This window comes from Sarcophilus harrisii, chromosome 2, assembly GCF_902635505.1.
Source record: "Sarcophilus harrisii chromosome 2, mSarHar1.11, whole genome shotgun sequence".
Lineage (NCBI taxonomy): Eukaryota > Metazoa > Chordata > Mammalia > Dasyuromorphia > Dasyuridae > Sarcophilus > Sarcophilus harrisii.
The window spans coordinates 44,686,447-44,699,310 of record NC_045427.1 but is presented as its reverse complement, the minus strand read 5'-3'; the positions used below and the strand labels follow the sequence as shown (position 1 = coordinate 44,699,310).

Sequence of the window (12,864 nt, the reverse complement as noted above, 5' to 3'; positions counted from 1 at the left end):
ACTTTTGCATTTGTGTGACTGACATTATCAATTTTCTTTATCACCTTCCTCCTTTGCTGGATCCTGAAGTAGGTTGTAGTGGTCTCTAAAACACATTCCAGGAGTGTAGAATCCTACAGTTTTCATTTTTTATTCAATTTATTCATTGCCCCATTTCCTACCTTACACCCTGTAAGAGAACTCTCAGAATTGCTTTTCAGGTTTGCTACTTGGGCAAGCTTTTTCTTGGGGACTCCTTGGGTCCATGAAATTGGGTCAGAATTATCAGAGGCCTTTTCAAGAATTGACATTTTCCAGGCCTACCAAATTCTTCATGACTGTATGCTGTAACAGTCTGTGCTTAACACTGATGTTCCCTGTGTTTAGAAAACATGGGACTGTCTACCAAAAGACAACTGGATAATTAGTTATTAGTACTTACAACAGTTGAACCTGGCAGGAAATGTAACTGGATTCCTGTTCACAAGGTCCAAAGAAATTGGATTCAGGCTCTATTATAATCTAAGTGATCTCAGGCAAGTCACTTAATTTCTTCCAGCCTCAGTTTCTTCATCTGTAAAATAGCAAGGCTTGACTGACCCTCAAATGAGATATTATTTGTAAAGTGTTTAAACCCACTCCCCCACCCTCATTGCACATAGAGTATACAAAGACCCTTCCTTCCCTCTAAAACCCAGCTCTAGGCCCCTGAACTCTCCTTCTCTGGCCAGTAGGTTCTTCCCATTTATCTGAAAATAAATAATATTAGGGACAGATGTCTTTGCGTATCAGTTGTACAATTTCAAAGTGACCCAGATAAGCTTCAAAAGTTGGTTGGTGTCTGATACTTCCTTGAGTTTGTCTTTGAGATCATAAAGTCTGTTTCTTTTGTGAGTGAGGCTACTAGTTTGTGTTAAAATGCCAGGAAATTCAACAGATTCTTCTTTTAAATTTGCTATGGGGAAGCTATCCTAAACCAGGCAAAACAAAAAATAATGAATAATAAATGAAAACTATGTTAAGTCACTGCTTCTAAGAGACCCCATTATTCCTCCTTTCTCCTTTTCTCCCTCCTCCACCTGGTCATGGAAATAACCCAACTGGTTAGCAGGCTTTTACCAGGCTAGGTCCAGCTGTCTTTTCTCTTTCTTCTCTGTCAAATAAGACTGGTTTAGAGGCTAGGAGCCTATAAATCATATAGAGATTTGGGCTGCCCACCCACTCATGTTCATTTGTGAGGAGGAACTGATGGTTAAATTGTGAAAGTTGGAATGTTTCAAAGTCCCTCCCCTCGGTCCCCTTGACCAAAATACCTTCACTAAATTGGATGTCACTGTTTTAGATCAACATGATTTCTGTGCCTTTGATGTGTTCTGAAATAACTTGAGAAATTTCAAGTAATTCATTTTGTCTGGCTTGAGGAAATAGGGATTTGTCTAGACTTCACCCTTAGCAAGTGAAGTGATTTGTACATCCCAACTTTTCATATAATCCTTTACTAAAGGATACCACCATTAAAAAAAAAAAACAAAAAAAAAACAAGAATCTCATTTGTATACAGCTAAATAGATAGTGATAGTTGCCACAGATATAGTATTAAAAATGGGATTTTTTTCACTGAAAATTGGTAACCCCATTTTTAAAAATTTCTTTTTTTTTTTAATTGAAGCTCTTTATTTTCAACATTGTCCCTTGCAAAACCTTGTGTTCCAATTTTTCTCTCCCTTCTTCCTCCCCCTGTCACAAGATGGCAAATAGTCCAATAAATGGGTAACCCCATTTTACAGATGAAGAAAGTACAGCTCAGGGAAGGGTGAAATGATTTGTCCAGCTATGATTCACACAGCCGGTCTTCAAACCCGACTTCTTAGCTTCCAGTTCATCCTTTTCTCTTCCTTTACCAAGAGGACCTACAAAGAGCTGCATTGCTATTGGAAGTTTTAGAGAAGAATCAACCACTTGTTTGCCTCCCTGGTTAGCAACTTTTGAAGCTGTTACCCTTCCCTAGTCAGGGTTAATCAAAGTTTCCCCACAGCTTAGGAGTCTGTTCTCTTCCCACCTATTTCATACTTATCTCCCCAGCCATCAGCAGAAAAGGTTCAGGTTTCAAAGAAGGGCGGTTCCCACACTGTATCTGGAAAATCCGGTTGAGGTTGTTCTCTCCATGGGGCAGGGGGGCAGGGTAAGAAACTACCCTCTCCATTTTTCTACAGGGTGGGACCTTGTCTAAGACTGAAAAGTGTATTGGAGAAGAGTTAGGTGCTTCTGTGGCATTGTTTCCAAAGCCTTTGCCGTTTCTGGGACTGTTGGGTCCTGATCCACCTACTATTCATAAGGCTTCCCTCTAACTTTCATTTCCCCCCATTTCTGGTTGGGGCAGAAATCAAGTGGAGCCGGCTTGACTGGTTTGAGAAAGCTACAGGGACAGTCCCACAGCCTTTTCTAAAACACTGACTCTCACTTGTGAATGCTGCTTCTGCCCACAATCAGAGGTATTTCCTCAAAGGCCTTTTGACTAGCTATTTCAAATTCAAAAACTACAGGACGCTTTCTAAGGGCCTATTGCCTCACTTCCGGTCTTGGTAGCCCTTCTTCCAAACAGCAGAATGAAATGAACTAGATTGAGCCATAGACAAATATGGGAGAGAAAGCATGGGTTCCGACTTCTTATCAATTGTTTTTAATGAAAGCAAATTGGGGTCTAAGTAGAGAGGGATTGCTGGCAAATTATTAGTGATCATTTTAGAGATAATATAGTAAATCTTGGAGAACATTTAGGCCAGAGGGTCTTAATTTAAGATTAAGAAGTTTAAAAAAAAAACTTTTGTAGACATTTCAATATGATTGGTTTCTTTTATGTGTATTTTATGGACTTTTATAAAAAGCATGATTCTGAGATGGAGATCAAGAAGCATCACCAGCCTATTGGATAGGGAGCCAGGACACAAAAAAGGTCAAGAACCCCTAATCTCCCTAAGTCCATCCCCCTTTTCAGAGCAGAAAACAAGCCCCTGAGGTAGGTTTAGTGTAGGATGCAAATCCCAGTTTCTTTCTGCTATAGTGTTTTCTTGGTACCATACGGTCTTTGCCTTCAGAGGCTGGTCCTAAAACAATGTTGAGTATGATTATGAAATAAAGGGATTGGGTCAATCCTTTCATCCAGATTGGAAAAAAACTATGACTAAGTAGCAGTATGTGATGAGGAAAATACTGAACTTGAATCCAAGTCTTCTGACTTTAAATCTGGCAAAGTTCTTAACTTTTCAGGGCTTTCACAAGCTCATTAATAAAATGAAAGAACTGGATAAGTGAGATTTATTTTTGCTCTAGCTGGAGAGAAACATGGTTTTCTGGCTTCTCTGGCTTCCAAACTATTGCCTAGGGGAACACCAAGTGGGGAAAAAAGGAACTGCAGCCACAACTTCTCAGGGATTTTATTTTTTAAAAAAACCAAAAAACTAAAGTTATGCACATGTTTAACCCATATTGGATTACTTGCTGTCTAGAGGAGGGAGGGAAGGGAGAAAGAAAAATTTAGAATTCAAGGTTTTGTAAGGGTGAATGTTGAAAACCATCTTTGCATGTATTTTGAAAATAAAAGGCTATTATTTAAAAAGAAAGATACTTGGCATCTGCCAGGAAGCAGATAGGGAAATGGCCCTCACTCAGAATGTTATATATTGGATCATTGTGGGGGAAGGAGGGGGAAAAATTAGGATACAGGGTTTTGTTGGGGTGAATGTTTAAAATTATCACCCAGGTATATATTTTGAAAATAAAAGGTTATAATAAAAAAGAATGTTAAAGTTATTTGACTTAGTATAAATTAAAATGGAGATGTTACAAGTACCTAATATCAATTTTGAGGGGAAAATAGATGCATGAAAAAAATCCCCAAATTTTAGTGTCTTCAAAAAACCCACCGAAACCAAAAATAAACCCTGAAATTAAGAACCCTACTTTTGGACTCTCAGGTTTTGCTCGTTTGTTTGGAGGCAATTAGAATTGATAAGGGTCACACATTTAGGCACTCCCATGTTGATAAGATTCAGCCATGTGATTTCTTTTGTACCTGAAGGAAATTCTATCACTGTAGATTAGAAATAATTTTCCAACCAAAGATGTCATCTTGGGTACTGTGTGTTTGTGACTTGGGTAGGGTCATAGCTACTATGACTCAGAGGCAGGATTTGAACCCAGATCTCCTATTTTAGCTTTCCATTCACCATGTAACATTACATGTCATTGTCCATGGACAGGTGGACTCCAGTCAGTATCATTTTTTAAAGTCAATTAATATGCATTTGTTTTTTTATTTCTCCCATTATCAAATTAGGTAATATTTATCAAGCACATGCTAGGTGCTTCTTCCTTCCCTCTTTCCCCTATAAGAAGGAAAAATATGTTTCTAAACATTAAGAAAAATAAGTCTTCTTAAATTGCTTTAAAGCAATTGCCTCCCTTTATCATTTTTGATCTCAAAACAGTATTCCATTACGTTCATGTATCATAATATGTTTAGCATTCCATTACTGATGTTGTCTCTTAATTTCCATCATAAAGTCACTTCATCTTGTTTCCTCAATTTCTTCATCTGTAAAATGAGCTGGAGAGGGAAATGGCAAAACACTCCAGTATTTTTGTCAAGAAAACCCTAATTGAGGCTTGAATGAAAATCAACTAAACAAGAAAAATTTGAGTCCTGTATCACAAACATCTCAAAGACTATATTTTGATACTTAAAAATATAAGTTATTGGGGCAGGTAGATGGTAAAGTGGATAGAGCACCAGTCTTGGAGTCTTGAGGACCTGAGTTCAAATATGTCCTCAGACACTTAATACTTATTAGCTGTGTGACCCTGAGCAAATTACTTAACTCCAACTCCCATCTTCTTTCCTAACAATTTCTTGTTATCCTTACCATGAATCTTATTTGGATAAAAGGTATATATCCATAGTTAATATTTAGAGAACCCAAGAGCTTATCAAGGAAGATGGCAAAGGCTAAATCTGGGAGATTATGATTTCAAACAAGACTAGGTTCTATCCTTAAGCCTAACAACAACAACAAAAAAGCACAAGCCTCTTTACTGTTTGTATCCCCTTCTGCCCAGTAATAAATAGTATATTAAGATTTGGTTCTTGATGGATGGATGAATTGAATGTTATTTCCCTGGATTCCCTGGAATCCCTGGGAGATTCCCTGGAAGGCTATGGTACATCTATTAGAAATCAACAAATTTTTATTAAAAGACACTTTGCTAAATAAATAAATTAAGCAAACCCTGCCCTCTGGGAGCTTACATTCTATATTGTTCTGACAAGTTCTCATCAGATGTGTATGTATTTTTGCAGTTAACTTTGAAAGCTGTTCTGGAAGAAAGCTGAATGCCTATTTTCCTGAGGATTCAAGATTCAAAGTGACTCCTGAAGGTGTTGTAGTTGTCAAGAGGGCTCTACATCTCTACAATTTAGAAACTAGCTTTAATGTTTATGCTTGGGATGCTGCAGGTAAAAAACTCTCAACCAAAGTGACATTAAAGAAGCCATTACTACACCATCAACGACACCGCGTTCATCAACGCCAGCAAGTAGAGGTATGTCGGAGCATTTGAGGGTATTTTATTGACTGATTTCTTACCTTTTTACGTCATTCTCCATACTGGACATATAATTCTTCCATATTTGTCTGAAGCATCCTAGAATTAGAGAAGACATCCTAGAGATATCTCATTCCTTCAAGAAGCCTGCATTCTCCAGGGAGAGACAGCCACTCCTAGGAAATACACAAAATTCTTGGAGAGGAAGGAGCTGAAGGAGAACAGGACAAAGATCTCATATATAAAATGGTTTTTGAGCTTTAAAGGGATTCTAGGGAGTATTAGTAAGGTGGTAGATGCAAGTGATGGAATGTCCTAGGTGAACAGTAGTAATAAGACTAGTTTGACTTCCAGTAGAGTCAAACTCATAGAGAAATAGATTCCCTGTGGGTTATATATTGATTTAGACAACCACAAGTGAATTACATATTTTATTGTATTCTTTATTTCTCAATTACATATAGTTTTCAATATTCACCTTTGCAAAATCTTGCATTCCAAAATTTTTCCCTCCTGCCCCTTCCCTAGACAGCAAGCAATCTGATGTAGGTTAAACACGTGCAATTCTTCCAAAAATATTTCCATATTCATCATGCTGTTCAAGAAAAATCAGACCAAAAGGGGAAAAAAACACAAGAAAGAAAAAAACCAAGGAAACAAACAACACAACTAATGCTTTGATTCATATTTAGTTTCCATAGTTCTCACTCTGAACGTGGATTTCACTCTGTGAAAGTTGCCAATTACTTTTTTTTAATATTTTATTTTTATTTTCAGTTTCAGATTCTCCCCTGCCCATTGAGCAAGAAATATAATACCTATTACAGTCTGTTTAAGTCATGTTTGGGTGAGGGAGGGGAGGATGGTGGCAAGGAAATCAATGAGCTTTTGTGTTGTGGCCGTCAGCTGGGAATTTGACGCTTCTCAGTTGCACCTTAGATTGGATGAAGGAGAGTGATATATATGAGCAAACCTGCAAAGATGTATTGGAGTCAGGTTACAAAGGACTTAATGTGGCAAACTGAGGCATTTGTATTGAAATCCTAGAGGGAGTAATAGGGAGCTACAAGTTTACTGAGCACAGGAGTAGCACAGTTCTATCTATGATTTAGAAACATGATACTTGCTGTGTTGGATGAATTGAAGAGTGGAGAAAAGCTTCAAAGCTCATTTTAGGTGATTATAGAAAAGGAGACTGTTGCTGTAAGTTAAGGAGATGATGATAAAAGCCTGAATTTAAAGATCTCTGATATCCCTTCTAGCTCTAAATCTGTGATTATGTCATCTTCCACAATTTCTTGTTATCTTTACCATGAATGTTATTTGGATAAAAGGTATATATCAGTAGTTAGTACTTAGAGAACCTAAGGGCTTACCAGGGTAGTTGGCAAAGGTTAAATATGGGAGATTATGATTTCAAATCAGAATAGGTTCTGGGCTAGATTCTATCCTTGGCTGGTATTTGGTACCAGAAAGTCCCAGTTTTTTTTTTGTTTTTTTTTGTTTTGTTTTTAAACCCAGGGTATATAGCTTATATATGACTTGATGTCCAAATCACAATTTACATTACTTCCTTTTTTTCTCCTAGAAAACTTGATACTAGGAACTTACTCTTTGGGGTTTTGGTTCCCCATTTTGGGAAAGGGATAGAGGAAGGAGACCTTAAATGTTACCACATTACCAATGGTGCTTCTGATTCTGCCATCCCATTCTTCCTCTACCACCAATCTTTTCTGTTCCTCACTTGTATCTAAATTGACCTGATTACCAGATTTATCCTGTGATTGTATTAGATTTTTCCCTACCTGGTTGATCTAATTTCTATGTGTTAAAGTGAGCTTGTTGGATTTCATTAGCCGACTGTTTTTCTTCCTTCATTAAACACATTAAGATGCTGATAGGAATGTGACAGTATTGCTTTACCATCAGAGAATGCCCTTGGAGTTCTTTTCAGTCATAATATTGGATTTATGCTCATCTATCTACACTGACTCACCCATGCTTGAGGGTATAGGGGGGAAAAAATCAGGGTATTGACCTGTACTGGCACAAGATTCCACGTCCAGGCCTTTGCTTAAATGAATATTTTCAATATGATCTTTGAGTCACAAATTGAAGGTGCCCTAGGGAGATCAATATCAGAGTTTTACTTATTTCCCATGATCACTTAGAAATAATGGTAGTTATAGGAAGAGGGTATTATGTGAGTAATTATTTTTTAAAATCTTTTGAGTTTTTGCATAATACTGAACGTTGGGCAGGAACTATATGTTTACCTTCCAATATAATTCCTCTCCTCATGGAACAATCTACTGGGCAATACACTTGAATAAACAGATAAGTAATATAAAATGAGTTGAGGTGATCCAAACACTAAGTAAGGGGATCAGGAAAGATTTTCTCTTGCTGGTCTCTTTTCTCCCTCCTTAATATTTTACTTTTTTTCTCCACAGGGCAAAACAATTCTTATAATTTTGAATTCCAAAATCTTTTTTTCCTCCCTCCCAGAGACAATAAACAATTTCATACAGATTATACACGTACAGTCTTGAAAAAGATTTTCATTAGTGTTAGAAAACATAGCTCAAAACCCAACAAACATCACCAAAAAAAAAAAGGAAAGAAAAAAGTATGCTTTGGTCTCATTCAAACATCATCAGGTGGATAGAATTTTTCTTTATGAGTTTGGGAATTTTCTTGGATCACTGTATTGCTGAGAATATCTAAGTCATTCACAGTTGGCTGTCATACAATATTGCTGTTATTGTGTATGAGATTCTCCTAGTTCAGCTCACTTCACTTTATATCAGTTCATATAAGTCTTTCAAGGTTTATCTGAAATTGGTGTCATTTTTTTTTTAATAGCACAATAATATTCCTCAGAGACCAAATCTAAAGGAATCTACTAATTTTTTTCCTTTAATTTTTATTGATGTATTTTGTTTTATACTTTTATGTGAAAAGATTTGTTCTCAACAGTATTTCTTTTGTTAAGAGAAATAGAAAAAACTTGAATCCAGAATCCAGGTTTTTTTGTTTAAGTCAAAAAAACACTGGGACATTTTAATAGATCTATGATCTTTTTGGCATTGGCCCTGTCTTCCTTAGTGTATATTCCACTGTTATTTATTTGTATTGGACTTTCAATTGTTTTTCTTTACAATGTTACATGTATTGCATAAACTTTCTTAGCTAGCTTTTCTAATTTTACTCTGCCACAATTCTTCCAAGGTTTCTCTGTCATTTTTTACAGTGTTTTCCAATACCTCATAGACTTGCTCAAGCAATTGGTCAGTACTTACTTTATTTCTAGGTTCTTTTCTTTCTTATTTTTATTTATGTGAATCTTTTTCTTTGATTTTGTTTCCTTCTCATCAAGAATACAAAAGTCTGATTGTACAGAGATAGTTGTTATCTCTATGAAATTTGTGTGAGAAAGTAGGAATGTGAGTTAATAGTTACTGGTTCTTAGTCATTTCCTTTAAAAAAAAAAAAAGCAATACTCTTTGTAATCTTGTAATCTTTCTTTGATGTCCTTTGGAATTTTCCCTTTTACCCTTCTGAGATAAAAATTGATTCTTTAAATATCTTTAAAATTGTGCTAACTTAACCACTCAGAAATTTTTAAGGGTGAGAAACTACATTAAAACATATCTTTCCCATAGTTCATTTGTGAAAATAATTTTATTGAGCCCAAGCATAAGGCTTTACTTATCATGTTTCAATAGCATTTTATTTATTTTTCCAACTATATATGTTTTCAACATTCATTTTTGTAAGATTTAGAATTCAAAATTTTTTCCTTCCTCCTTCCTTTACCTCTTTTCACAAGACAGCAAACAATCTGACTAAAGTTTTACTTTTGTCCCTAATCCTGATTAAATTTAGTCACATTTTCTGACCTCTTCTCTACCAAATATCTCAGTTACACATCCAATTTTCTCCCCGATTTCTTTTCTTTTTTTTTTCCCATTTATGGAATTAAGCAATTTCTATAACATAGTATAATAAAAAAGAATGCTTATGAAACTACAAATCTATTATATACAACTTGCTATTCCTTTAAAATATATAATAGTTATATAAATTTCTTTTCCCCCTTTCCCTTTCCCCCTCAACCTAGGGTTTCTATTTGATACAAATGAATGCATATGTAAATTATTTTATAATTATATTTATCAGTTCTTTCTCTGGATACAGAGAATGTCTTTCTTCATATGTCTTTTATAGCCAATTTGGGCATTTATAATAATCAAAGTAACTTATTATTCAAAGTTATTTAAAAAATAGTTTTTTCCAAATATATATAAAGATAGTTTTCAAACTTCATTTTTATAATTCTTTGTTTCCAAATTTTTCTCCCTCCCTCTCTTAACTCCTTACTACCCAAGACAGCAAATAATCTGATATAGATAAAATATGTGCAGTTCTTTTAAATATATTTCCATATTTGTCATGTGCAAACAAAACAAAACAAAACAAAAACCAGTCAGACCAAAAGGGTAAAAAAACCATGAGAAAGAAAAACACAATAAACAGAAGTTGCATACTCAGGCTCCAAAGTTCTTTCCTGGGTGCAGATGGCATTTTCCATCCCAAATCTATTGGAATTGCCTTAAATCACTTCATTGTTGAGAAGAGCCAAAACACAGTTGATTATCCACATAATGTTGTTAGAGGGTACAATTTTCTCTTCATTCTCACATCACTCAGCATCAGTTGATGTAAGTCTTTCTAGGCTTTTCTATCGATTTGCTCTTTTTATTTTCAAAATGTATGCAAAGGGAATTTTCAACATTTACCCTTGTGTTCCAAATTTTTCTCCCTTCTTTCCTCCCCCTCTCCATCCCTAGACAGCAAGCAATCCAATATATATTAAACCTATCATACATATTTCCACATTTATCTTGATGCATAAGAAAAATCAGATCAAAAAGGGGAAAATAAAAGCAAATAACAACAAAAAAGGTGAAAATACTATGAAAATACTAATAAGTTTCTCCAGGCCTCTCTGAAATTATTCTGTGCTGATCATTTCTTACAGAACAATAATATTCTATAGCATTTGTGTACCATAAGTTATTCAGCCATTCCCCAACTGATGGGCATCCACTCAATTTCAAATTTCTTGACATACAAAAAGGGCTGCTACAAACATTTTTGTACATGCGAATTCTTTTCCCTCTTATGATTTCTCTGGGACTCTGCTGGATCGAAGGGTATCACAAGTGTGATAGCTTTTTGGACACATCCTCAAATTGCTTTCCAAAATAGTTGGATCATTTCACAACTTTACCAACAATGCATTAGTGTCCCAGTTTTCCTATGTCCTCTTCAACATCAGATCATTATCTTTTCCTGTCATGTTGGTCATTCTGAAAGATGTGAAGTGGTACTTCAGAGTTGTCTTAATTTGTATTTCTCTAATTAATAGCGATTTAGAATTTTTCATATGATTAGAAATGGCTTTAATTTCTTCATCAGAAAATTATTCATATCTTCAAAGTCATTCTTAGAACAATATTGCTGTTAGTATATACAACAGTGTCTTCATTCTGCTTGTTTCCTGTTTTTCTAAGATCATTGAGTTCATTATTTCCCACCCCATTTTCTGTCCTTCACAAAGAAAGCATTCATTTTACAAAGATGGGAAGCTATTGAGCAATTGTCAGAATGCTTTGATTTTTTTGATCATATTCTTTTTTTCTGTTCCTTTTAGGACAAATCTCCTTGGTTAAGCAGGATTATTTGATCTGGAAACATTTAAGAGCAGGAACAAATCTTATTCATTCATTTGAAGGCTTCTTAGTCATCATGTTTTTTCACAATAAGAGTCCCATAAAAGAACTAAGGAAGAGTTTATGTTGTTTTAGAGTAGAAGGTGTTGTTTATAGATGTCCTAGAATAATATCAGTCACAGCAAGAGCTGTGTGTGAAATTTCGTTAGATCAGTTCTAAGATCTTTCTTACTAGAAGGGACGTCATTGAAGAAAATGGAAAAAAAAGCCAAAGAACATGATATTCTTTATAATTTTGAATTTTTAACCTTCCTGCTTCCCTCTTGCTTGACAGCTCTTTGAAATATCTTGTCGTTTTAGGAATCTCTCCCAGAAGAACAAAGAGAAGTAATGACTTTTCCTCCTCTCCGCCCTGTTCATAGGAGGCAGAAGAGAGATTGGGTTATTCCTCCTATTAGCTGCCCAGAAAATGAGAAGGGTCCATTCCCTAAAATGTTGGTTCAGGTATGGAGGGAAGTTTTTATGGGCATGGGTGGAGAGTTGTCTTACCATGAAGAAATAGCAAAGGAAATTGTTGATGAATGAGGGAATTTCATTCTCTGTGGCTTAAAAGACTCTTTCTGGTTGTCTTTAGATCAAATCCAACCGAGATAAAGAGACAAAAGTTTTCTACAGCATCACAGGGCAAGGAGCTGATGAGCCTCCACAAGGGGTCTTTATTATTGAAAGAGAAACGGGGATCCTGAAAGTGACAATGCCTTTGGACAGAGAACACATTGCCAAATACGTCGTGAGTGCCTCCAGGATCATTTCAGTAGAATTTAACTTCTTGTTTTTGAGTTTTCTTTTTTGTTTGTGGAGGGCAATTGGGATTGAATTCAGGGACTTCAGACTCTAGGGCCAGTGCTGTGTTCACTGAGCTGCCTTATTATCCTGTTTTTCTAAATATTTTGGGCCAGTAATTTAGAATTCCCCTATAATTCAATCAATAAACCTTTATTAAATGCCTGCTATGTGCCAGATAATGTGCTTAGGATATAAAATAGAGGCAAAAGGATCTTACAATCTAATAATTGTGGTATAACCACAAGAGCCCAAAAGAATTGCATTCTTACCTCAGTTATTAGCTATTTGATTCGTGCAAGTCACTTAATATCCCTCTATCTCTGTATCTGTGTGTTTCTCTGTCTTTTTGTCTGTTTCTCTTTCTCTTTGTCTCTGTTTCTATCTCTCTCCCTTTCTTTCACTCTATCTCTCCTTCTCTCTCTTTTCTCCTTTTCTCTCTGTCTCCCTTTCCTCTCTTAGCTCTCTGTTCATAGCAAATTAGGTCTTTGAATATAGGCCCCATGGGGGTATGTTAGGCTAGCTTGCTTCATAGTAGCTCATCACAAACTTAGCCAAAAGGTACTGCATTAATTTTTTTTAAAGCTTCAGCAGCTCTTTGATACAATCTATAAAGTTATAAAGCGGTTATGATCTATATTAGAGATGGAAATAAATATAAATACACTTATATCTGGTCTTGGTAAGAAATTGTTATTTTATT

General features: G+C 35.6%; 1 protein-coding gene across 1 annotated transcript in view; it reads left to right on the top strand.

Moving 5' to 3' along the window:
* Nucleotides 1-12,864, top strand: part of CDH1 (cadherin 1) — a 64,427-nt gene that overhangs the window by 34,873 nt on the left and 16,690 nt on the right. Inside the window, exons 3-5 of the mRNA XM_031950094.1 lie at nt 5,336-5,577; nt 11,679-11,822; nt 11,953-12,108. Coding sequence (XP_031805954.1) covers nt 5,336-5,577; nt 11,679-11,822; nt 11,953-12,108 — 542 coding nt within the window. The remainder of the gene's footprint in view (nt 1-5,335; nt 5,578-11,678; nt 11,823-11,952; nt 12,109-12,864) is intronic.